Here is a 27,525-nt window from a genome sequence, read left to right as displayed (position 1 = left end):
AAAAATTAAGAGAAAATCTATAGATACTAAAAAAGCGTACTCCCTAAATACACATCCAATGTGATTGTTTTTAAGTATGTATTCCACATCCCATTTGTGTGTGGCTGAATTATCTTCATTCCAGTATGAATTGAAGATTTAGGAACAGGTTCCTGACTGGAGTTTGTTTCCTGACCGGTGACAGATTTCTAGTTGTGTTTTGGCTTAAACTGTTAGATTTTTCAGGGCTGGACCGTGCACCTCTGTTAGATCTGTATAAGATCTTAGGAGTAGCATGAACAGAAACAGAGGCTGAGAATATTTCCTTATTAGGTAATTGTAATTTATTTTAGAGTTACGTATTGGCTTTATTCAGTTAACTGCTCTCCAGAAGTAGATGATTATTAAACTCTAGATTTAGGATTTAGGATTATAAACTCTTAAGATAGCAAGCCAAATATTGTGCATCTTTGTATCTCTAAGCCTTAACACATAGCAAGCATTCAAGCAAATGAATGAATGAATGTGCTCAAGAAGAAAAGATGGATGGTCTCTCTTAACACCTCTGCCTTCTCAGGGTAGCAGATTCAGATTTCATTCCCATGATAAGCATTTAACCTGATAGCTTTCAGTAAAATTAAACCTTTCATATATTTTTTGTTTTGACTGCCACCTAGATTTTAAACTCCATTGTCACAGAACATTTTACATAAATTGTAGCTTAAACAGCTGTTCATTGGTGTGGACTCAGTGATGTTTTTGTTTATTGTCAAAAAGACAGTGTATGTATCAGTCTTTGAATCTTAAACTCTTTTAGCACTAGGACTTTATAATTCCATCTAAAAGTTTTTTGAAAGCCAAGTGAGCAAAACTTTCATTAGATTGTCTTAAGTATGATTCTTCGAGAGAGAGAGCGAGAGAGCGAGCGTGTGTGCACAAGAGAAAGAGAGCAGGGAGAAACAGAATCCCAAGCAGGTTCTGCACTGTCAGCCTGGAGCTGGTCTCAGGGCTTGAACTCCAGAACCATGAGGTCATCACCTGAGCCAAAATCAAGAGTCAGTCGCTTAACGGGCTGAGCCACCCAGGTGGCCCATTAAGTGTAATTCTTATTGTATAAGTATCAATCTGTTCAATTATATGGATGGGATAATAAGACTTAAAAAGAATGATTAGTTTTAGAGAACGTGCACACATGGGGGAGGGGCAGAGAGAGAGGGAGACAGGATCTGAAGCAGGCTATGTATGCATTGACACCAGAGAGCCTGATGTGGAGCTCGAACCCATGAATTGTGAGAACATGACCTGAGCTGCAGTTGGATGTTTGACTGAACCACCCAGGCAGAATAAGATGTTTAAAGAACAGTTTCCAATCAGGGGTGCCTGGGTGGCTCAGTCAGTTAAGCGTCCAACTTCGGCCACGTCATAATCTCACAGTTCGTGAGTTCAAGCCCCGCATTGGGCTCTGTGCTGACAGCTCAGAACCTGGAGCCTGTTTCAGATTCTGTCTCCCTCTCTCTCTCTGACCCTCCCCTGTTCATGCTGTCTCAAAAATAAATAAACGTTAAAAAAAAAATTTTTTTTAAAAAGAACAGTTTCCAATCAGAGCCAGTCTCCTTTTTTTTTTTTTTTTTTTTTTTTTTTAAGTAAGTGCTATAACCCCATGGGGCTTAAACTCAGGACCCTGAGATCAAGAGGCCAACACCCAACCAACTGAGCCACCCAGGTGCCCCAATTTTTTTTTTTTAAGTTTTATTTAAGTAATCCCTACACCCAGCGTGGGGCTTGAAGTTATAACCTCAGATCAAGAGTCATATGCTCTTATGACTGAACCAGCCAGGTGCCCTGTCTTTTTATTTATTTTTACTTTTTTATTTAAAAAAATTTTTTTAATTTTTTTGATGTTTATTTTTTAGAGAGAGAGAGAGAGCGCGAGCACAAGTGGGGAGGGGCAGAGAGAGAGGGGGACACAGAATCCAAAGCAGGCTCCAGGCTCTGAGGTGTCAGCACAGAGCCTGATGTGGGGCTCGAACCCACAAACTGTGAGATCATGACCTGAGCCAAAGTCGGCCGCTTAACCGACTGAGCCACCCACGTGCCCTGCCCCTCCTTTTTAAAGTCATGCACTGATGGAAGAAATGAAATGAAGTTTGTTTTATCTAAAACATGAAATATATATATATTCATTGTAGAGTTGATTCAGTGCCTGGCTCTAGCAGTTAATCCTCTAGCAGGCTCCCATGGCTATTCCCACCTACATACCACTTTTCTCAGCCTTTTCCATACTCACCCCTCTTCCATGTTGATGTCCTTGGGAAATTAGGAAAAGGATAAAGAAGAGCAATATTATTCCTGTTTATTTTATTCACTGTTATCATTTTGGTATATTTTCTTCTGTTATGCATACACTTGGATTTCAAAATTGGATTCCAAACTCTTTCTAATTGTTAAAAGGATAGATACAAAATATACCTCTCAGTAATTTTTGACACATTTTTATTCCATATTGACACATTTTTATTCATATATTTTATTGTAATATTGTCAAGTTCTAGATGAAATTTGGAAGATTTCTTGTAGAAATTCTCTGTGTAATTGCCATTCTATAATATTCTTTTTGCCTCTTTGCATTTTACTAATCATATAGTTTGAGCTGAGTGAAAGGTTATATAGAAATCAAGTAATTGTAGTGGTTTTAGCCAGTGGTACATTAACCAGTAAAGAAATAAACTTCAACCACATGCAACAACATGAATGAATCTTTTTTTTTTTAATTTTTTTAACATTTTATTTATTTTTGAGACAGAGAAAGACAGAGCATGAACGGGGGAGGGTCAGAGAGAGGGAGACACAGAATCGGAAGCAGGCTCCAGGCTCTAAGCCATCAGCCCAGAGCCCGACGCGGGGCTCGAACTCACGGACCGCGAGATCGTGACCTGAGCTGAAGTCGGACGCTTAACCGACTGAGCCACCCAGGCGCCCCAACAACAGGAATGAATCTTACAAACATAATGTTGAACAAGAAAAGAGAAAATAAAGGAATACATAGAGCCCATGTAACAAAGCAGGAAAAAGAAAAGATGCTTAAGATCAGAAAAGGAGTAATAAAACTTACTTATGCAGATGACTTTATTGAATTTTTGTACAAACTATTAGAAATACCGTTGATCCTTGAATGACACAGGGGCTAGGGGCACCAACCCTTCCCCACCCATGCAGTAAAAATCTGCGTATAACTTTTGAGTCCCCCAAAACTTAACTACTAAGAGTCTACTGTGGACTGGAAGCCTTTTTGATGAACAGTATGAATAATACATACTTCGTATGTTACATGTATTATATACTGTATTTTACAATAAAGTAAGGAAAGAAATGTTAAGAAAGTCATGAGGAAGACACAATTCATTTACAATACTGTACTATTTTTAAAAAAAGCAACAAAAACATGTATAAGTGGACCTACCCAGTTCAAATCTGTGTTACTCAACTGTTATCAGTGAATTTATCAGGGTTACTGGATACAAAGTCAGTAAACAGAAATCAAAGTACTTCAATATTCTAACAACAACAAAAGTGCAAATGAAATGTAAAAATACCGTTTAAATAGCATCAAGAACATCAAATATTTTAGGAATAACTTGCTAAAGATGATAAAAATTTCAAAACATTGCTGAGTAAATTTGAAAACGGACTAAATAAATGGAAATCTATATCATGTTCAGTTTTCCTCAAGTTGATCTGCATAGATTCAATGCAGTTCAGTCAAAATCCCATCAATTTTTTTGTTTAAATTGACAAGCTAATTATACAATTTATGTGGAAATGCAAAGGACCTAGAATAGCCAAGACAGTTCTAAAGGAGAAAATGTTGGAGGATTTCCCTACCAAGGAGCAAGACTTACTATAAAACTACCCTAATTAAGCAGTTATTATTGGTGCAATGATAGATAAATAGGCCAGTTGAGTAGAAAGTCCAGAAACAGGCCTGCATATATAATTCAATACAAAATATATGCAGTAGTGTAATTCAATGGGAGAAAGGATGACTTTTTTCAGTAATCAGTATTGGGTCAATTGTATATACTTGACACCCATCTACTACACATGATACACAAAAATTAATTCAAGATGTATAATAGGGCACCCGGGTGGCTCAGTCAGTTAAGCATCCTACTTTGGCTCAGGTCATGATCTCACTGTTCGTGAGTTCGAGCCCTGCATTGGGCTCTGTGCTGACAGCTCAGAGCCTGGAGCCTGCGTCAGATTTTGTGTTTCCTTTGTCTACCCCTCCGCTGCTCATTCTCTCTGTCTCTCTCTCTCTCTCTCTCTCAAGAATGAAGAAACATTAAAAAATAATTTTAAAGATATATAATAAACCTAAAGATGAAAGGCAAAACAACAAAGTTTCTAGAAAAAACATTGAAGAATGTCTTCATAATAATAGGATATACAAATATTTCTTAAACAGATACTCTGTTTGTACAAAAACAGATACTTAAACATATACTCTCAATATGTACATATGACATCTTTAGTTTGTACAAAAACAGATGCTTAAACATATACTCTCAATATGTACATATGACAAAGGACTAGTACAAATCAGTAAGAAAAAGATAGACAAACCAATTTAAAATTGAGCAAAAGACTTGAATAGATGCTTTAGTATATAATCCAAATAGCAACAAACACAAAAGATGTTCAACATCATTAATCATCAGGAAAATGTAAATTAAAACCATGATGTGATTCTACTACACATGTATCCACTAGAATGGCTAAAATTTTTAGACTTGACAATTCCATCTTGGAGAAGATGTGGAGCAACCGAAACTCCCTTACCTTTTTTTTATTTATTTATTTTTTATTTTTTTTTTCAACGTTTATTTATTTTTGGGACAGAGAGAGATAGAGCATGAACGGGGGAGGGTCAGAGAGAGGGAGACACAGAATCGGAAGCAGGCTCTAGGCTCTGAGCTGCCAGCACAGAGCCCGACGCGGGGCTCGAACTCACGGACCTCGAGATCGTGACCTGGCTGAAGTCGGACGCTTAACCGACTGCGCCACCCAGGCGCCCCGCCCTTACCTTGATAAAGGGAGGATACATTGGTACAACCCTTTTAGAAAATTGACACTTTCTTCTAAAGTTAAAGACATGCTTATCCTGTGGTCCAGCAGTTCTGCTAGGCATATACACAATAGAAATGAGTGCTCATGTCCACCAAAAGGCATATATAAGAATGCTCAGGACAGCTTTGTAATAGTTAAAAACTGGAAATGACCCAAATACTCACAACAGAATAAGTAAGTGTATTGTGATAAATTGCATTAATTCAATGGAATGTTTCATAAGATGAAAAAGAGCAAACTACCAATACATGTAACAAGTAAATCTCATAAACATGTTAAGTGAAAGAAGTCACATGTAATAGAGTACATTTTATATGATTCAGTTTATATGGTGTTTCCAAACAGGTGAACCTCATCTATGTTGTTAGAATAGTAGCTACTCTTGGTGGAGGGTTTCTGAGAGTGAATGGGAAGAAGAGAACTTTCTGTGCTCTGTGGATGAGAACAGGGTAGTGCCCACAAAGTTCACAGTTCCTTTTGGGATTCAGCCATTTTTCTTGAATAAAGCCTCCCTGGATTGTTGCAAGCCTTTGGTTAATTTACAGACCTGAAAAATTGAATTGACCATTTCTGCCCATGTTCTTGTTGCTTTTATGGAAGAGTGGATTTTCAGAGGCTCTTAATTCATTCCCACTGATGTCACTTCCAAGTGTTTGACCCTCATATTATACCCTAGTCAGCTTACGCTGCCATAACAAAAATACTTTAAACTGAGTGGCTTAAACAACACAAATTTCTTAGAGTTCTAGAGGCTGGAAGTCCAAGATCAGAGTGCTAGCATGGTTAGGTTTTGGTGGGGACTCTTCCTGGCTTACAGACAGCCACCTTCTCCCTGGGTCCTCATTCTGTTCCTTATGTGTGGGCAGTGAGAAAGGGATCTCCCTCCTTCTCCTCCTCTTCCTCCTCCTCTGAAGGCCACCAATCCTATTAGATTAGAACCCTACCCTCATGATCTCATTTAACCTTAATTAACTCCTAAAAGCCCTGTCTCCAAGTACAGTCACATTTAGGGCTAGGGTTTCAATATATTAATTTTGGGAGGACACAATTTGGTATACGGGACCGTACATCTCAATTTGGACTAGCCACGTTTCACATGGTCACTAGACATATAGGTACCTTCTTGAACAGTACAGTACAATAGCTGTACTTGAAGCATGCTCCTGACTAATGAAAGATTTGTGGCTTTTTAAATTTTATTTATTTATTTTTTAAATGTGTATTTATTTTGGGAGAGAGAGAGAATACGCACATGTGTGCACATGGGAGGGGCAGAGAGAAAGGGAGAGAGAGAGTATCCCAAGCAGGCTCCGAGCTGTTAGTAAAGAGCCCAACATGGGGCTCAATCCCACAAACCATGAGATCGTGACCTGAGATGAAATCAAGAGCCTGATGCTTAACCAACTGAGCCACCCAGTCTCCCCCTGTGGCTTTTTAAATATTTTATTTTATTTTATTTTAGAGAGAGAACATGAGTCAGGGAGAGGGGCAGAGGGAGAAAGAGAATCTTAACGTGGGGCTCAATCCCATGACCCTGGGATCATGACCTGAGCTGAAATCAACAGTCAGATGCTCAGCCAACTGAGCCACCCACATGTCCCTTTGTGGCATTTTTAATATAAGAAAAATGATAATTTATTATAATTGCTGATTCATTTATTATTGTGAGGATGAAAAAGATTCTTTGATGCTCCTAAAATGCTGTGGTTAAAGACACTATGAGTTGGAACTAACACTCACGTGGGTGACCAAAAACTATAACGAGAAGGCCTTTGCTCAACTAGCCAGCACATGGCTACACACATTTTTTTAGACCACTGTGACAAGAGGGTGGCTGGAGTGTGTGTCTTGTCACATAAAAAATAGCACTTAAAGGTTTTTAATTTTATTAATCTGTAAATTCAGAAAAAAACTGGTACAGATTTTTAAAGCTTGCATGATATCATTTAAAATTATTCTAAATTGGGGCGCCTGGGTGGCGCAGTCGGTTAAGCGTCCGACTTCAGCCAGGTCACGATCTCGCGGTCCGTGAGTTCGAGCCCCGCGTCGGGCTCTGGGCTGAGGGCTCAGAGCCTGGAGCCTGTTTCCGATTCTGTGTCTCCCTCTCTCTCTGCCCCTCCCCTGTTCATGCTCTGTCTCTCTCTGTCCCAAAAATAAATAAACGTTGAAAAAAAAAATTTTAAATTATTCTAAATTATAAAAATAATGCATACTCTTGGTTTTATTTTTTTTAATTTTTTTTCTTAACGTTTATTTATTTTTGAGACAGAGAGAGACAGAGCATGAACAGGGGAGGGGCAGAGAGAGAGGGAGACACAGAATCTGAAACAGGCTCCAGGCTCTGAGCTGTCAGCACAGAGCCCGACGCAGGGCTCAAACTCACAGACCGGGAGATCATGACCTGAGCCGAAGTCGGACGCTTAACCCACCGAGCCACCCAGGTGCCCCGCATACTCTTGGTTTTAAAAAAAGGGTATGGAACCTACCAACCAAAGCAACAATGCTCTCTTCGCTCCACCAGTCCCACTCCCAGAGGGTATAAATATTAGGGATCTTGCTTTTCAGAGTGGGGGTTTTAAGCAGAAATTTCAAGAAAAAAATTGTGTTGCTTGGAAAATATTCACAAGCGAGTATTTTTTACTATTTCTTAGATTTCTGCTCCTAATGAATTTGATATTATGTTCAAACTGGAGGTCTCCAGAATTCAGCTAGAAGAGTATCGCAACAGTGGTGCATATTACTTTGTGAAGTTCAAAAGAAATCCTAAAGGAAATCCTCTGAGTCCGTTTTTAGAAGGGGAAATATTATCAGCTTCTAAGATGCTGTGGAAGTTTAGGAAAATCATTAAGAAAGAAATTGAAAACATTGAAGGTAAGAATTTTGACTTTTGATTCTTTTTTGAAAACTTTATTTATTTTGAGAGGGGGAGAGAGAGATAGAGAGAGAGGATGCTCATGTGTGTGCTCAGGGGAGGGACAGAGAGAAAGAGAGAGAATCCCAGGCTTCAAGTTGTCAGTATGGAGCCTGACTCAGGGCTTGATCTCAAGAACTGTGAGATCATAACCTGAGCTGAAACCAAGAGTTGGACGCTCAACTGACTGAGCCACCCAGGTGCTCCTTGGCTTTTGATTCTTAAAGGTCTAATTATACCTACTAATTGCCAATGTACACTCCTCTTATGATCTTTTTTTTCTCCCCACATCAGAGAGGTAAAGTGCCTACTTCATAACAGGGCTTGAGTGAGGCACATGTCTGTCACACAGCAGCTTGGACACCCGGTCATCACACTAATGAACTACAAAAGGATCCTTTCCTGATCTTTCTTAACCTCCTTGTTGACCACTTCGTAGAAACAACTCTTTGCTCTTGATTTCAGTTACTACATTTTCTTGGTGTTCTTCCTAAAGTTTGATTTGTTCAGTTTGGTTTTCATTGGATATTCACTGAATGGCCGCCTGTGCCACTGGTTACATGTGATTGCATGAAATCCCCTCTTGAAGCTTGTAAACACAAATTACATTAAGTGCTCTGAAGGGAATGAACTGGGAGAAGTAGTAGCAACTGGGATGGAGTGAGACCCCAAGGCTGAAGAGAGCTTGGCAAGTTAAAGGAACAAAAAGAGGCCTGTGTAGACAAGGGGAAGAGTGACATGAAATGCAGTTGAAGAGGTGGCCAGGGACCATAGTGCAAGGACTTGTAGATCCTGGAAATGAATTCAGATTGATACCATGTTCATTGAGAAATCAAGTTTTAATTAGGGAGTGATGATTTGCTTTGTATTTTTAAAAGTTTACTCTGGCTTCTCTGGAGAAGATATTATAAAAAGGCAAATAAAAAAAAAGGAAAGAAAAAGGAAGACATTGAAGTAATTCAGGTGAAAGATAGTGGTGGCTTCGATGGAGGTGGGAATGGAGAGAAGCAGACACATCCAAGCTGTAGCAATGCTTACTTCTGGATTAAGTGTAGGGGGGTCAAGAGGATTGAATTAAAGAAGGCCTCCAGGTTTCTGATTGAGCACCTGTGTGGATTGATTGTGCCCTTTCCTAATGGGAAGGACTGAGGAGGAATGTATTTTAGGGTATGGATTGGGAGTTTTTGGCTTTGGAGATTTTAAGTTAGAGATTCCTGTGATGCGTTGAAGTGAGTGTATCAAGTATGTAATTGGATATGGGTTTGAAGTTCAGAGGATATGTTTGGGCTATATGTAAACACATAAATGGCATTGGCAGTGGATGAGACCACATAGGCAGAGAGCATTGATTAATTTATTCATGAATCAGTATTCATTGATCATCGAATGTGCCAGATGTTCTAGGTGTTTGGGATATAGTAATGAACAAATAAATGAAGATCCTCACCCTTCTGTACCTTAGTTATGTAGGGACAGACATATAATTCATAACAAATGGAAAACATAATTATCTTCACTACTAGAAAGTAGTAAGTCCTGTGGTGAAAAGTGTTGGCAATAGGATGGGGGAGGGGGAGTTGCAGTGTTAAGCAGAGTGGCAAGAAGAGGATCCCATTAGAGGTTGAGAAGAGAAGGAGCAAAAGGATACTAAGTGCAGAATGAGTGGTCAGTGTGTAGAGTGCTACTGACATTCGGAAAACCACTGGATTTAGTCTTCAGTTTTGTGGGAGTTGGTAACTTGGACTTAGCAGTTTCACTGGGGTGTGTGTAGGCATATCTTTACAAAGTTTCAGCTGTAAAGGACATACAAAGGTGAGTAAGCATGGGGAAGAGGTAGGTTGGGGTCAAGAGAGGCATATTTTAGAAGGAGAGATACTGGAATCCTTTGTATAAAGACAGGAATGATCCAGTAGGGAGGGGGCACCCACTGATGGAGGAGAGAGGGAACAGTTGAAAAAACAAGGTGGTTAAGAAGGTAAGAAAGAAGGAATCCAGACACCATGTGCAAGGGTAGCCTTTGAAAGGGGGGTGTACGCTTCCTCAGTAGTAATAGGAGGGTAGAAGGATATAATGGGTAAAAAGTGGGTAGTTTTACAGATTTAGTGATAGCAAAATGAGGGCATTCTCCAGGATTTTCTCCTTGGTCCTCTTTCTTCTCTCTCATTATGGTCCCTTCCAGAAGTCTTATCTGGGAGTAGTCTCTATTGCTTGTATACCTCCCAATCCCAAAGCCAGTATCTCTCATCTAGAGATACTGAATTTCTGACCACCAAAGCCACCAGCCCAGTAGCCATCTCCTGTTGGGTGTTCTCCAAACACCTAGAGCTCAATGTGTCTAAAATGAAATACATCTCAGCCCAATCTTTCTTCCTTTTGATTATTCCATATTGAAGAATCAAATCAACATCATTCATTTCTCAGGCCAAAATCCTGGGATGGCATTCCGGACTTCTACCTTCTTCCTTACAGATTTAGTCCATCTACTAGTTCTGTTGATTTGAACCTCTTTAATTCCTCTCACTTCTGCTACTTGTGTCTTTAAAAAAAAATAATACAATCTCTATATACTGTTGATTTTTCAACAACAGGACAGTTAGGGGCACCACCCCACATAGTCGAAAATCTGTGTATAATACACATAATAATCTATGTATAACTTAACAAAAAATACACATAATGATCTGTGTATAAGTTAACAAAACTTATCTACCAAGAGCTTACTGTTGATTGGAAGCCCTACTAATAACATAAACAGTTGATTAGCACACATTTTGTATATGTATCATATACTATGTTCTTACAGTAAAGTAAGTGAGAGAAAAGAAAATGTTAAAGAAAATCAAAGGGGATTGCTGCGTCTAAATAAAAGTTTCTGCATGGTAAAGGAAACAATCAACAGAACTAGAAGGCAACCTACAGAATGGGAGAAGATAGTTACAAATGACATATCTGATAAAGGGTTAGTATCCAAAATATATAAAGTAATAATCCAATTAAAAAATGGGCAGAAGACATGAACAGACATTTCTCCTAAGAAGACATGCAGATGGCCAACAGACACATGAAAAGATGCTCATTATCACTTACCATCAGGGACATGCAAATCAAAACTACAATGAGGTATCACTTCACCTATCAGAATGGCTAAAATCAAAAACACAAGAAACGGTTGTTGGCGAGGATGTGGAGAAAAAGGAACTCTTGTGTACTGTTGATGGGAATGCAAACTGATGCAGCCACTCTGGAACAGTAGAGAGGTTCCTCAAAAAGTTAAAAATAGAACTACCATATACTCCAGCAATTGCAATACTGGGTATTTACTCAGTACAAAAACACTAACTCAAAGGGATACATGCGCCCCTATGTTTATAGCAACATTATTTATATTAGCCAAGATATGGAAGCAGCCCAAGTGTCCATTGATTGATGAATGGATAAAGAAGATATTAAAAAAAAAAAAGATGTGTTATATGTACACAATGGAATATTATTCAGCCATAAAAAATGAAATCTTGCCATTTGTGATGACATGATGGAGCTACAGAGTATTATGCTGAGTGAAATAAGTCAGTCAGAGAAAGACAAATACAATATGATTTCACTCATGTGTAATTTAAGAAATAAAACAAAGGAGCAGAGTGACACAACACAGAGTACTAATCACTATACAGTCACGGCCAAGGAGCAAAGTGACAAAAAGAGAAAGGCAGACCAAGAAACAGACTTTTTTTTTTCTATTTTAAAAATATTTATTTGTTGAGAGAGAGAGCACGCACATGAGGGAGAAAGAAAGGGAGAAAGAATCCCAAGGAGGCTCCACAGTCAGGATAGAGCAGGATGCGGGGCTCAATCCCATGACCATGAGATCATGACCTGAGCCAAAATCAAGAGTTGAATGCCTAACGGACTGAGCCACCCAGGCGCCCCCCAAGAAACAGACTCTTAACTATAGAGAACAAATTAACAGTTACCAGAAGGGAGGTGGGTGGGGGGATGGATTAAATAGGTGATGGGGTTAAGGAGTGCACTTCTTGTGATGAGCACTGGATGTGGTAAGGAAGTGTTGAATCACTATATTGTATATATGAAACTAATATTAGACTGTATGTTAACTAACTGGAATTTAAAAACTTAAAAAAAAAGAAAATCATAAGGAAGAAAAAATACATTTGCAGTGCTATACTGTATTTACTAAAAAAAAATGCATGTAAGTGGACCTGCACAGTTCAGACCTGTGTTGTTCAAAAGTCGACTGTATTTAAGGTGTACAACATGTTTTAATACACATATACATGGTGAAATGATTTCAGCAGTCATGCCAATTATCTTCTCACATAGTTGCCTTTTCTGTGTGTGGTGAGAGTACCTGAAATCTACTTTCTTAGCTCATTTCTAGTAAACAGTGTAGTAGTGTTAATGATGGTCATCATGATGTACTTTAGATCTCTGTACATACTTGCCCTACATAACTGTAACTCTGTACCCTTTGACTAACATCTCCCCATTTCCCCCCACTCTCTAACCCCTGGTAACCCCCTGGTAACCACCATCCTACCCTCTGCTTCTATGTATTCTACTTTTTTAGATTCCACATATAAGTGAGGTCATACAGTATTTGCCTTTCTGTGTCTGGCTTATTTGACCTTGTGTAATGCCCTCCAAGTTCATCCATGTTGTCACAAATGGCAAGATATTCTTTGCTAAGGCTGAATGATACTCCATGGTATGTATGTACCACAATTTCTATATCCATTCATCCATCCATGGATACCTAAGTTGTTCCATGTCTTGCCTGTTGTGAATAATGCTGTAGTAACATGGATCACTCCCTGTGTCTTCATGCCTACTGCCTCTGTGATGCTGCAGGCATACAACTTCTGTGTTGGACTGTTGCTGTGGTCTTCTCGATTGCCTGTCTCCTCCCTGCCATTCATCTGGTCTCTTCTCTAGGCTTCCCTCTAAAATGCCATCCATAAATTTAAGTGAAAAGTTAATCACAGCACTCCCAAAGCCCACAGTCTTCATGGGCTCCTCATCATTTATACCAGACAGAATCTTGACAATGCTTCCCTATGGTAGGTATTGATAAATATTGGTGAAATGAGGAAAACACTTTGCTTTGTGGGGTCGGTTTCACTTTAGAACTAATTTGTACCTTACACTTAGCACTTTATAGATCTCCAATTACAGATATATTATCTTCCTATATTTTCAAAGAAAATTGGATTGATAAATGCTATCTTCCCTTTTATGTGTTTAAACAGATGTCATTGTCCAGAGGAAGAAGAGAGGGAGTCCTGCTGTAACACTTCTTATTAGAAAACCTAAAGAAATATCTGTGGATATAACCCTGGCTTTGGAGTTAAACACCAGCTGGCCTGCTAGCACCAAGAATGGCCTGCCCGTCAAGGACTGGCTTGGAACAAAAGTTAGAAGCAGTCTAAGACAGCAGCCATTTTACCTGGTCCCCAAGCATGCAAAGGAAGGAAATGGTTTTCAAGGTATCTTGAATATGAAGGTTAACTTAAAAACATATAAAAGAGTTGTCTGTGTTTTTTTTTCTTTTTTCTTTTTTTTTACATAAGCTCTATGCCCAGTTGATAGGGCTTGAACTTCCTACCCCATGATCAAGAGTCATATGCTCTAATGACTGAGCCAGCCAGGCGACCCAAGGGCTGTTAATGTTATTATACTAGGGCAGTGTAAATAGTGCGGTTGGCATTTCAAGAGCCATAAGGCTAAATAGACTACAAGATGAGAGTTTGGTGAGAAAGGGAATTGAAAAGGGCATAGTTGTAGTAATATCAAATACTTGGTTTTAAAATATCATCTCACCCATATTTCAAGTTTATTTTTAGTTTGTTTTCAATAGAGAAAGGCAGTACTGGCCTTGGAGTCAGACTGCCCTGGATCTGAATCCTGAGTCTTCTTCTCTTACTAGGTGTGTGATCTTGGGCTAGTTAACCAAGTCTCTCAAAGCTACTTGAAAGTTTACGGGGCACCTGGGTGGCTCAGTCAGTTGAGCGTACGACTTCGGCTTAGGTCATGATCTTGCAGTTCGTGAGTTTGAGCGCCGCGTCAGGCTCTGTGCTGACAGCTCGGAGCCTGGAGCCCGCTTTGGATTCTGTGTCTCCCTCTCTCTCTGCCCCTTCCCTGCTCATGCTCTGTCTCTCAAAAAGGAATAAATGTTAAAAAAAAAAAAAAAAAAATTAAAAAAAAAAGCTACTTGAAAATTTCTGGGAAGAGAAAAAATGAGACAGTTTATGTAAAATCCCAGTTCATGGGACACCTGGGTGGCTCAGTCAGTTGAGCGTCCGACCTTGGCTCAGGTCATGATCTCACGGTTCTTTTTGTGAGTTCAAGCTCCACATGGGCTCGCTTTGCTAAAGTCAGAGCTTGCTTTGGATCCTCTATCCCCCTTTCCGTACCCCTCCCCCTGTTTATTTATTTAATAAATAAATATTAAAAAATAAAATCCCTAGTTCAGCACAAGGCAGTTATATATTATTAATTTATCAGAGTCTAGACTCTCATTCCCAGCCATACTTCTTTTCTTCTGTCTTCTTCCCCTTCCACTGCTCCTCATGCAGCTAGCAGACCTTTGCATCCTCAGCTACAGTTGGTCTTCTCACCTGTGTACTCTGGCCTCACAGGTAAGAACAGGTTTTCAGATGGTGCCTTCGGGTAACATTCAGGTTCTGAGTTAGTCTACAGCTAAAACATTCAAGGCTGAGTTAGTCTACCTAAAATCAGGTTAGCTGATTATTTTATTTTTGTCTTATAAATTAAGAACTTTTGGTACCTAGTGCACCTGGATTCCAGGGATATGGAAAAGATCATGAAACGTATGAACCATGTTACAAATTTGTATTCTGAACAAATCTTGGAATTCATTGATCATGCTTAGTTTGATGGCTTATGTTTTGTGGACTCATGATAACTTTTTATATCGCGCATATATAGGAGTCCTTTTCTGCAAGAAAAGTTGTTTTGTAAGAGGATATTACATATATCATTATTCATAATTTTGTAAAAGGAACATAGCTTTCTGTAAAGAGGGGTTGCACCCCTGGATAATTTCTAGAATAGCTGCTCCAAGAAACCCTCACTGTATGTGATACAGAAATCTTAACAGGACACATACCACCCTCTTAGTGGTCTGCTACTGACTGCCGTGGGCAAGACTGGGAGACAAATCAAATTAGGGATGAGAGAGTCCTTCAGTGGCCCTGTGGGTAGTTCATCACATCCTTGCATTGAGATGAAAGTGGATGCTTGTGATGGTTGCTCAGCTGACCTTTGCTCTCCATTACCTTTGGTTGTTTTCCTCCTATCATTGCAGATGATCTGTGTTCAGGCAGGTATGCCCCTCAACCCCCATCTCTATCTGAAAGACTGAACAGAGGGGCATGTTAGCAGTGAAAATATTCATACTAGATTGCAGACATGTATATCACCTATTTTAGTTTTTCTCTTTCCAAACATTTTACTTTAAATGTTCTGGTCTTATAAGCTATATTTTTTAAAATATGATTTGTTTGGTTTTTACTTATAAATTTTTAAGAATTTTAAAAATCTTTCCACCTGTTTCAAAATAATACCAGCATTGTTATCAAGAGTATAATTGAAAAAAAAAAACCACTTTAAGATTTTTTGTAGTTGTTTTGTTCTTAAGATAAAAGGACAATCAAAATACCAAGCTTAAATCCACTTGAAAGAATTTCTCCAGGTGGTTAAGCTACCCAACTCAAAATATTTAGGTTTGTTTGTTTCATTATGGTTTTAAATTTTACATGCTAGATTTTCAATTTTGATTTAATTTTGTCTCATAAATGTATAAGGCATTCACATGGTTCCAAAGTCAAAGCTACAGAAAAAGGAATTTCTAGAGGACCACAGCTTCCATTCATGTTTGCTCTATACTGTTCTCTCCTTCCCTGACTGGAAACCCTCTTTATTGTTTTTCGTTTGGTCGTGTAAGTAAATATATACTTCTTTCTTTTTTTTTTTTTTTTAGCATTTATGTATTTTTTGAGAAACAGAGTATGAGCGGTAGAAGGGCAGAAAGAGAGGGAGTCACAGATTCGGAAGCAAGCTCCAGGCTCTGAGCATCAGCACAGAGCCCGATGCGGGGCTCAAACTCTTGAAACGCAAGATCATGACCTGAGCCGAAGCCGGATGCTTAACCAACTGAGCCATCCAGACACCCCATATACCTTTATCTTTTAAGATAAAAAGTACACCTCCCTTTTTTCAGTTAGTGAGATATTTTGAAGATAGAGTTTTGGCTTTATATAAAGGTAGCACTCATTTCTTTTCTCAGTCTGTTTTTACAGCTGATCAAGGAGTAAATCCATATATAAATCTGCTGGACATTGCCAGATCACCCCCATAGGAACTGCACAATTTGCATTCCCACAGCCATGTATGAGAGTACCTATTTCACTCTCAGCAACCAAACTCCTTAAACTTTGGAATTTTCGCGAATAATTCAAAAAGTAAGAAGTGAGGGGCGCCTGGGTGGCGCAGTCGTTTAAGCGTCCGACTTCAGCCAGGTCACGATCTCGCGGTCCGTGAGTTCGAGCCCCGCATCAGGCTCTGGGCTGATGGCTCAGAGCCTGGAGCCTGCTTCCGATTCTGTGTCTCCCTCTCTCTCTGCCCCTCCCCCGTTCATGCTCTGTCTCTCTCTGTCCCAAAAATAAATAAACGTTGAAAAAAAAAAAAAAGTAAGAAGTGAAATCTCAATGTAGTTTCAAAAATAAACTTTTAACTTTCAAATAGTTTTAGATTTGCAGGAAAATTGAAAAGATAGTAGAGTTCCTATATACTCCATACCTGTTTCCTTATCTTTAACATCTTACATCAATATGCTACATTGTCATAATTAATGAACAAATATCGATTGTTAACTAAAGCCCATACTTAATTCTGATATTCTTAGTTTTTACCTAATCTCCCTTTTCCTGTTCCAGGATCCTATGTAGGGTACCACATTACATTTAGTCATCATGTCATCTTAGGCTCCTCTTAACTGTAACAGTTTCTCAGTCTTTCCTTATTTTTGGTGCCCTTGATAGTTTTGAGGAGCACCAGTCAGGTCTTTTGTAGAATGTCCCTCATTGGTAGGTGTCTGATGTCTTTTTGTGATTAAACTGGAGTTCTGGGTTTTGGGCAGAAGACAACAGAGGTAATGCCATTCTCATCATATCCTATCAAAGGCACATGCCACGAACATGACTTAGCATGGTTGTCGTTGAACCAGGCTGAGGTAAGCCATTTGTCAGGTTTCTCCACTGTTTCTCTTTTTCCCCTTTTTCATACTGTTCTATTTGGAAGTCACTGTGCACAATTCACACATAAGAATTGGGGAGTTGGGATGCCTGGGTGGCTCAGTAAGTAAGCATATGACTTCAGCTCAAATCATGATCTCATGGTTCGAGGGTTCAAGCCCTACATTAGGCTCTGTGCTGATAGTCTGACCCTGCTTTGGATTCTCTGTATCTCTCTGTGTCTGCCCCTCCCCCCGTCTTCCTCCCACCAAAAATAAATAAACATTAAAAAAACGAATGGCGGAGTTATGCTCCACCTTTTTAGAGCACAGTATTTACATAAATTATTTGGAATTCTTCCTCATGGGAGATTTGTCTCCTTTTCCCCATTTATTTATTTACTTAAGCAGTCATATTAGTAAGCACTCATGGGTATTTTTTTTTTATGTTGAGCTATAATCCAGTATCACTTAATTTTATTGTTTAAATTGTTTCAGCTTTTGCCTTTGAGAGCTCTTCCAGTTGATTGCTGTATCCCTTGACATGCTCCCCCGTAGTTGGGGGTGGAGTTTGTTTTATTTTGTTTTTAGTAGTAACTCACTTTCTGGTAACTGCAAGAGGCTCCAGGCTCATCTTGTGTATTTCCTGCTTCAGTCCTGGAATCAGCCATTTCTCCAAGTAGCCCTGGATCCTTTTATTGGGAAATGTACTAGAAACCAAGATCGGGGTGCTATGCGTGCTCTGCTACCAGGGTGTCATCACTCTCAGCTAAAAGAGCAAGGAAATATATATACATATAGTGACTCCAGTGTATACAGATATCTATAAACATTTCTATGTGTAACCGCCTTTATTTATATTATCAACTGGAATACAGAACTTATGTACAGTTTCTGTTGCCTTCAGTCTCAGAGACAACATTTCCAAAGTAACTTTCTTTGCTTCCACCCCCCTCCTTCAGGGAGGTTTTTTTGTTTCTACACCAGCCCCCTTCAAGGAGGTTGTTTCATACATTTGTAATATAGTTAGAGTCCCTTCTGCTGGTCTGCGTTATTTCCTGGGCTTACTTGACCTCTTAAATGACTTTTTAAAGTTGTCATACTTCAAGGTTCACTGTGCTATAGAGTTGTTCTGATTTTGACAAATGCATTGTATCATGTATCTACCCTTACATAATAGCTTCACTGCCTTAAAGAGCCCCCCATGCTTCATTTATTCAACCCTCTGGCAACCACTGATCTGTTTACTATCTCTATAGATTTGCCTTTTCCAGAATGGTATAAGTGGATTTCATAAATGGATTTATACAGTAATGAGCACCCCTAGCCCAGTGCCACCTTTTCCATATATTTATTGTCTATATATTGTGTAGCTATTACTAAAGTCTTTATTCTGTCCAGTTAAAACCTCTGTCTGTCCTTGTGCTATACCATAGTATCATACATAATGTAGCTTTAGAAATCTTGATATCTGGTAGAGCAAACTCTCCCACTTTGTCCTTCTTCAAGAGTGTTTTAGATATTCTTGAGCCTTTGTGTTTTCATTAAAATTTTGGTATCCTCTTGTCAAGTTCCACAAAAACATTTTTTTTTTTTGGAATTTTGATTGAGGGTACATTGAATCTATAGATAAATTTGGGGAGACTTGATATATTTATAATAATGAGTCTTCCAATCCATGTACAGGGTGTACATCTCTATTTATTTAGATTTCCTCTAATACTTCTCAGTGAAGTTTTAGAATTTCCTTTTTTTTATCTATTTATTTATTTATTTTTAAATTTACCTCCAAGTTAGTTAGAATAGTGCAACAATGATTTCAGGGGTAGATTCCTTACCCATTTAGCCCATCCTCCCTCCCACAACCCCTCTAGTAATCCTCTGTTTGTTCTCTGTATTTAAGAGTCTCTTATGTTTTGTCCCCCTCCCTGTTTTTATATTTCTGCTTCCCTTCCCTATGTTCATCTGTTTTGTCTCTTAAAGTCCTCATGATTGAAGTCCTATATTTCTCTTTCTCTGACTTACTAATTTCACTTAGCATAATACCCTCTAGTTCTATCCATGTAGTTGCAAATGGCAAGATTTCATTCTTTTTGATTGCTGAGTAATACTCATTTTGTGTGTGTGTGTGTGTATATATATATATATATATATATATATATATATATATATACCACATCTTCTTTATCCATTCATCCATTGATGGACATTTGGGCTCTTTCCATACTTTGGCTATTGTTGATAGTGCTGCTATAAACATGGGGATGCATGTGCCCCTCCAAAACAGCATACCAAGTAGGGCAATTGCTAGGTCATAAGGTAGTTCTATTTTTAATTTTTTGAGGAACCTCCACACTGTTTTTCAGAGTGGCTGCACCAGCTTCCAATCCCACCAACAATGCAAAAGAGATCCTCTTTCCCTGCATTCTCTCCAACATCTGTTGTTGCCTGAGTTGTTAATGTTAGCCATTCTGACAGGTGTGAGGTGGTATCTCATTGTGGTTTTGATTTGTATTTCCCTGATGATGAGTGATGTTGAACATTTATTATGGGTCAGTTTGCCATCTGGATGTCTTCTTTGGAGAAGTGTCTATTCATGTCTTTTGCCCATTTCTTCATTGGATTATTTGTTTTTGGGGTGTTGAGTTTGATAAGTTCTTTATAGATTTTGGATACTAACCCTTTATCTGACATGCCATTTGCAAATATCATCTCCCATTCTGTCGGTTGACTTTTAGTTTTGCTGATTGTTTCCTTCACTGTGCAGCAGCTTTATATTTTGATGAGGTCCCAATAGTTCATTTTTGCTTTTGTTTCCCTTGCCTCTGGAGACATGTTGAGAAAGAAGTTGCTGTGGCCAAGGTCAAAGAGGTTTTTGCCTGCTTTCTCCTTGAGGATTTTTTTTTTTAATTTTTTTTTAACGTTTATTTATTTTTGAGACAGAGACAGAGCATGAACGGGGGAGGGGCAGAGAGAGAGGGAGACACAGAATCGGAAACAGGCTCCAGGCTCTGAGCCATCAGCCCAGAGCCCGACGCGGGGCTCGAACTCGCGGACCGTGAGATCGTGACCTGGCTGAAATCGGACGCTTAACCGACTGCGCCACCCAGGCGCCCCTCTCCTCGAGGATTTTAATGGCTTCCTGTCTTACATTGAGGTCTTTCATCCACTTTGAGTTTATTTTTGTGTATGGTGTAAGAAAGTGGTCCAGGTTCATTCTTCTGCATGTCGCTGTCCAGTTTTCCCAGCACCACTTGCTGAATAGACTGTCTTTATTCCATTGGATATTCTTTCCTGCTTTGTCAAAGATTAGCTTGCCATACGTTTGTGGGTCCATTTCTGGGTTCTCTATTCTGTTCCATTGATCTCAGTGTTATTGTGCCAAAGTTTTAAAGTTTTCTATTGAAGTTTTGTATATATTTTGTTAGATTGACTCATAGGAAGTTGTAACTTTTTATTATGAAAAGTTTGAAACCAATAGAAAAGTAGACTGAAGAACATACACGTACCTGTCACCAGCTTCTTTTGTATTTTCTATGTATACAATTTTATCATCTTTCAATAATAATAGCTTTATTTCTCCCTTTCCAGTGCTATGTCCCTGTTTTTCCTTCCCTCACTGTGCTTGTTAGGATAGCCAGTGCAGAAATGAGGATAACCAACATCCTGTCTTCCTAATTTCAAAGGAAAAACCTCAACTTTTTGCCTTATATTATCATAGCTAGGTTTTTTAAAATCTACCTTTGCTGAGAGATGTTTTTTGTTTAAATTATATATATTAAATTTTATTAGCTGCATTTTCTGCTTCTATTGAGATGATCATATGTTTTTCCTTTATTCTGTTAATGAGACAGTATATTGATTAATTTTTAAATTACAAACCAATCATATATTTCTGGTATAAAAACAACTAGATAATAGGATAGTCAGACGAATGTAAAAGAGATGGCCATGGTAAAACTCTAGAAGTGGTGGGGGGGGGGGGAGGAATCATTTTATTCTTATATAAACTCTCCCAAGGAGTAGAAAAAAAGGAAATGTTCCCTAGCTCATTTTACATGAATACCAAAACTTGCAAGGATGGTATAAAAAAATAAACAAAAATTTTGAATCAGTTGATTCAGATTATTTTTGAAACAAAATATTAAACTGAATTTAGCAATATATAAAAGGTAATACATTCATCTTATCATGCTAACTATATTATGCTCCTGCTGCTCCCCTCCATTTTTCCTATTTCAACCCATTATTTGCTTCAGATCACTTGTTTTAATAAGTAATTACATTATGTGTTCATTTCTTTTGGTCTGTCTCCCTTTAGAAATCTTCCAGAGTGATATTTTAATGTAATAATCTCAGTATTGTGTTGTTTATATATGGATGCTTTTGATAAAGTACTTTTTTTTTTTTTTTTTGGAAATTAAGAAGAAACGTGGCGGCTATCTTTCTCTCACATTGAAAAGGACATTTTGAAAAGTCACGGACAATCTAAAACATGCTGTGAAATTAATGGGATGAAGTGTTGCAGGTAACTTCATTATTTTGTTAAATGGCAAATTACCAATGGAATGTTTAATTCTTTGTTGATTTCATAGCTCCAATCTGAAGATGATCATTGTTGAGTTGAGTCCTGGGGGCAGCGCATGGCTGGATCGACCCTGGAGTATTATCTAGAGTGTGAGCATGAAACCAGGGAAGCCAGATCCAAGGGACCAAGGAAATAGTGTTAGAAGGCAAGGCCAGGGAGCATAGTAAGTCCTGAACCTGGATCAGATAGTTGTATGAAGTAGGACAGAGTGAGAGGATATGAACACTCGCCATGGCTAGCCACGACAATTGGATGTGTCTTAGTCGTCTGGTTGCTTTAAGGTAATGAGCATTAATGTCACATAATGGGAGGAGACTAAAAGATTACTCTTATTGGATACTGGTGCCTGCTTTGAGATGGTTTGTTCGTGGTGAAGGCCAGGGACTGATTAGCTCTACTTGGAACAACACTAAGAGGTAATTATTTTTCTTGTTAACATATGCAATGAAAGAGCTGAGATTGAAAAGAGTTTTCAAACTCATCATTCGAGTTTCTAAAGTTGTCTAGTAGAAGGGTCACAAAAGTTAAAAGGTCAAAACAAGAATGCCCCACATGCAGGCACGGGAGATTAAGGCTTCATATGTAGGCTTTGAAACAGGCATTAAGAAAAATATATTTCCTGGGGTGCCTGGGTGGCTCAATTGATGAAGCATCTAACTTCAGCTCAGGTCATGATCTCACGGTTCGTGGGTTCAAGCCCCACATTGGTCTCTGTGCTGACAGCTTAGAGCCTGAAGTCTGCTTTGGATTCTATCTGTGTGTGTGTGTGTGTGTGTGTGTGTGTGTGTGTGTGTGTGTCTGCCCCTACCCTGCTCTATCTCTCTCAAAAAAAAAAAAAACATAAAAAATTTTAAGTTAAAAAACGAAAAATATCTTTTTTATTTTTTAAGTTTAAAAAATTGTTTCAAGTTTATTTATTTTGAGAGAGAGAGTGGGGGAGTGGCACAGAGAGGGAGAGAGAGAATCCCAGGCAGGCATCACACCATCCACATGGAGCCCAACGTGGGGTTCAAACCCACAAATACAAGCTCATGATCTGTGCCAAAATCACGAGTTGGGTGCTTAACCAACTGACCCACTCACCCAGGGACCCCCTCCCCTTTTAAAGTTTTATTTAAGTAATTTCTATACCCATGTGGGGCTTGAACTCATGATCCCAAGTTAAGAACTGTACCCTCCTCCCAACTAGCCAGCCAGGCACCCCCCAAAAAATATATTTCTTTTTTTTTTTAATTTTATTTTTTTAGCATTTATTTATTTTTTGAGAGGCAGAGAGAGACAGTATGAATGGGGAAAGGACAGAGAGAGAGAGGGAGACACAGAATCCGAAGCAGGCTCCAGGTTCTGAGCTGTCAGCTCAGAGCCTGACGTGGGGCTCGAACTCACAGTGAGATCATGACCTGAGCCGAAGTCATACACTCAACAGACTGAGCCACCCAGGTGCCCCTATATTTCTAATAAGCCTAAATAGTTTTATAAACATTAAATTTTGTTAACTACTAAATAACGGGATGAGTAATTAAATATTTGCAGCTTAGTAAGACAAAATCATTTTGTAAAAATCATTTCTTTATTTTATTATCTTTTTAAGTAGGCTATATGCCCAACATGAGGCTTGAACTCATGACCCTGAGATCAAGAGTCACATGTTCTACAGACTGAGCCAGTCATCTGCCCCCATTTTGTAAAAATTAAAATGAGATTTTTCTAGGTACTAAATGACTGGATGAATAAATATCTGCCAGTTTCATATAGTTGAATCTATCCTGATAGAATAAAATATTTAAGCTAAAATAAGAGGGGAGAATAAAATGTGTTTGAAACTTGAAAGCATATATTTGAAAACAGGTTCTAGAATGGCCCTATAATTATATATCTTTATTTTTAATTTTTTATATATTATAATGTCTGTATTGTTTATTGTATCTTTTTTTTTTTTTTTGTATCTTTTTTTTAATGTTTACGTATTTTAGAGAGCAAGCAGGGGAGGGGCAGAGAGAGAGGGAGAGGATCCAAAGCAGGCTCTGTGCTGACAGCAGAGAGCTTGACGTGGGGCTTGAACTCACAAACTGTGAGATCATGACTTGAGCAGAGTTGGACACTTAAACCAGCTGAGCCATCCACGCGCCCCTGTTTATTGTATCTTTGTATTTTTTTCCTGTTACATGCCTAAAGCTTTTTGTGGAATGAAGCAGGTTGTCAATAAATAAAAATAAGTGGTTTTCTTTTTTATTCGACAGGAAAGATTGTCTAAAACTAATGAAATATCTTTTAGAACAATTGAAAATAAAGTTTGAAGACCGAAAGGAACTGGATAAGTTCTCCTCTTACCATGTGAAAACTGCCTTCTTTCATGTATGTACCCAGGAGTCACAAGACAGTCACTGGCACACTAGAGACCTGGAGCTCTGTTTTGATAACTGTGTGGCATACTTTCTTCAGTGCCTCAAGATAGAACATCTTGAGCATTATTTTATTCCTGGATTCAATCTATTCTCTCGGGACCAAATTGACAAAATAAGTAAAGAATTTCTATCACAGGAAATTGAATATGAGAGAAACAATGGATTTCCAGTTTTTCATAAACTTTGAAATTATATTTTTAAAAAGAGTCAAGAATTAGAGTGACTTTATAATATTGCAGTGTTTGAAATTTGTCACATTAATGATTAACTAAAATGAATGTAAATCATTTAACTCTTTTGTCTTAATGAACTAGAATCAGTATAAACAGTTTGATTATCCTAGGAAAGAGATTAGTCAAGGAATAAAGAAGCAAAAGGAGTATTTACAATATAAAAGCTTTACTAGACTGGAATGAAAAGGACAAAATACTTATCACCTGAATTAAATTCATCAAGCACTTAGTAAACACCACTTCTCACCTGGCACAAATGTGTAGAAATTTGCAAGAGACGTTAGAAATGATCACTGCCTCCATAAAAATGGCAGACTTTGTTCAATGCTCAAACATATTTGGAAGCAATGTCTTGTCACATATGCCAGAATCAGTAAGAAGGAAATGAAAAGTCTACATCATCTCTACATGTCTCAGGAAATCCAAGTCATAGAAAAATATAGAATAATGCACATGGATAAATATAAAACATACAACTTACTTTTATTATATTTAGTAACACTTTTATATATATTTCTGAAAAGGCAATACATGCATATGGTACAACACTCAAAGAAACAGGTACTTCCATACCTGCTATTTCCAAATGTTACCCTTTCTCCTCTGTGCTCAGGCAGCATTCAACTTAGAAGCAGCTGCTGTTTGTTAACTTTTTCCCATTCATACATTTTGCACATTTTCTTATTGGCTATTTTACTGTTTTCTCATTTTTTGTAGTTCTTTATATATTTTGGATACTTACGCTTTGTTGGTTGTCTGTGTAACAAATAACTTCTCTCATGTCTTTACCATTTTTGGTGTTTTAGTAAACAAGGTTTTAAAATTTTAATGTAGTTGAATGTATCAGTTTTCTCCTTTATAGTCTGTGCATTTTATATATCCTGTTTAACATACTAAGAGAAAAATTAGACATTTGGAGGAAAGTTTTGGGGACAGTAAATCCTAAATAAATAGAAAACTAGACAAACAAAAATCAAAACTACTTTTAATTCCAGGAAGCAAATGTGTGCAAGAAAAGTCTGATTTGATAATATTGCTCAGCTGTAATTGTATGTGAAGGCAAAGTAATATAACCATTGACTATCAGTGTCATCAAAATTATGATTAAGGAGGATAAAGGAATAGACTGAGTGCTTATATGGTGATAGTGAGGTAGAGGGGTTGGGTTCTGTAGTTTCCTATTGCTCCATAACAAGTTACCACAAATTTGGTGGCTTAAAACAACACACATTTATTTCAGTGTTTGTTGATCAAGATTCTGAGCATGGCTCAGCACAGGGTCTCACAAGGCCACAATAAAGGTGTCAGCTGGGGCTGCTGTTTCATCTGGGACCAGACCCAGAAGGATCCACATTTGTTGGCATTGTTTACATTGCTAAGGCTGAGGACTTCAGTTTCTTTCTATCAGCCAGAGGTTGCCCTTAGCTGCTAGGAACTGCCTACAGTTCCTCACCATGTGAGTCTCCCAGCATTGGCAGCCCACACAACATGGCAGTTGCTTCAAAGCTCAAGGGAGGGACAGACTCCAGCAAGAGGCTGTGCTACTGTCTTATTTAACGTAATTCCATACATATAATCATGTACACTCCATCTCCTTTACCATTCCACTTGGTTGGAAGCAAGTCACAGGTCCCACGCATACTCAAGGGGAGGGGAATCCCTCAAGAGTGCTGTGTCAGTTTAGCCAGCTATACAGGTAGGAGACAACAGTCCCCACAAGACTAGCCTTACCTCTGACACCAATTGCGGTTTCAGGAGATTCCCAAAAGCATTCTTAGGATTGATAATTCACTGAAAAGACTCAGAAAACTCACTGAAGCAGCCACACTCATGGTTACTGGTTGCAATTTATTACAGGGTATAAAGATACAGGTTAAAATTAGTCAAGGGAAAAGCACTCAGCAGCGTCCAGGAGGATACCAAACACAGAGCTTCTATTCTCCTTTCCCTGTGGAGTAGTGGATGCATTATTCTCTTGGCATCCATATATATAATACACATGAAATATGGCCAACCAGGGAAGCTCACCTGGGCCAGAGTGTACAGAGTTTTTATTGAAACTCCGTGGTCAACTCCCTACATGTCTCATGTCTAACCTCAGAGTCCAACCACTGTGGAGGTCAAGCATCATGATCCAAAGGCCCACCATAAATCACTTTGTTAGACTTTCTGGTCTGTTCCAAGGTCTTACTGATTACCTTCCAGAAGTCAATGGCAAAGGCAAGACCTCTGAGTTAGGTTTTTAACTTGAGTTAGGGCCATATCTTTATTACCTAGATATAAAGCCCAGGAGGGTGAGGGTCATGGAGCCACCCTAAGAGTATAACCAAGGCTGAATTATTTCTTACAGTGGAAAATCAGTAAATATCAAATTTGAAAAACCTAGAAAATGCAATATAAGTATGTTATTTAGAAACGGCTAAAAGATGAAGTGGTTACATCTTGGAAATGGAAAAATGGGGGAAGGTGTGGGGACTTCTTTTTAAAAATTAAGCCATGCCCTTTGTAGCAACATGGATGGAACTGGAGAGTGTGATGCTAAGTGAAATAAGCCATACAGAGAAAGACAGATACCATATGGTTTCACTCTTATGTGGATCCTGAGAAACTTAACAGAAACCCATGGGGGAGGGGAAGGAAGAAAAAAAGAGGTTAGAGTGGGAGAGAGCCAAAGCATAAGAGACTCTTAAAAACTGAGAACAGGGGCGCCTGGGTGGCGCAGTCGGTTAAGCGTCTGACTTCAGCCAGGTCACGATCTCGCGGTCCGTGAGTTCGAGCCCCGCGTCAGGCTCTGGGCTGATGGCTCAGAGCCTGGAGCCTGTTTCCGATTCTGTGTCTCCCTCTCTCTCTGCCCCTCCCCCGTTCATGCTCTGTCTCTCTCTGTCCCAAAAATAAATAAAAAAACGTTGAAAAAAAAAAAAACTGAGAACAAACTGAGGGTTGATGAGGGGTGGGAGGGAGGGAGAGAGGGTGGGTGATGGGTATTGAGGAGGGCACCTTTTGGGATGAGCACT

General features: G+C 38.7%; 1 protein-coding gene and 1 non-coding gene across 4 annotated transcripts in view; one reads left to right on the top strand and one right to left on the bottom strand.

The window, feature by feature from the left end:
- CGAS (cyclic GMP-AMP synthase) overlaps nt 1-25,344 on the top strand; it is a 29,603-nt gene extending 4,259 nt beyond the window's left edge. Inside the window, exons 2-5 of one of the 3 annotated variants that reach the window (XM_045498768.1) lie at nt 7,800-7,977; nt 13,282-13,518; nt 21,711-21,813; nt 24,114-25,344. In XM_045498768.1, the coding sequence (XP_045354724.1) occupies nt 7,800-7,977; nt 13,282-13,518; nt 21,711-21,813; nt 24,114-24,465 (870 nt within the window). In that variant the 3' untranslated portion in view covers nt 24,466-25,344. Of the gene's footprint in view, nt 1-7,757; nt 7,978-13,281; nt 13,519-21,710; nt 21,814-24,113 lie in introns of all 3 variants that reach the window. The other 2 variants (XM_045498767.1, XM_045498766.1) reach the window with 2 other exon arrangements.
- On the bottom strand, nt 8,306-8,413 carry LOC123610080. The gene has a single exon (XR_006718103.1). It is a non-coding gene; the product is annotated as a small nucleolar RNA U13 (small nucleolar RNA).
- Nucleotides 25,345-27,525: the final 2,181 nt, after the last annotated feature.

The sequence above is a fragment of the Leopardus geoffroyi genome, chromosome B2 (genome assembly GCF_018350155.1).
Source record: "Leopardus geoffroyi isolate Oge1 chromosome B2, O.geoffroyi_Oge1_pat1.0, whole genome shotgun sequence".
NCBI classification, from domain to species: domain Eukaryota; kingdom Metazoa; phylum Chordata; class Mammalia; order Carnivora; family Felidae; genus Leopardus; species Leopardus geoffroyi.
Note: the sequence above shows the minus strand (reverse complement) of the source record. Positions and strands in the feature narration are given on the sequence as shown.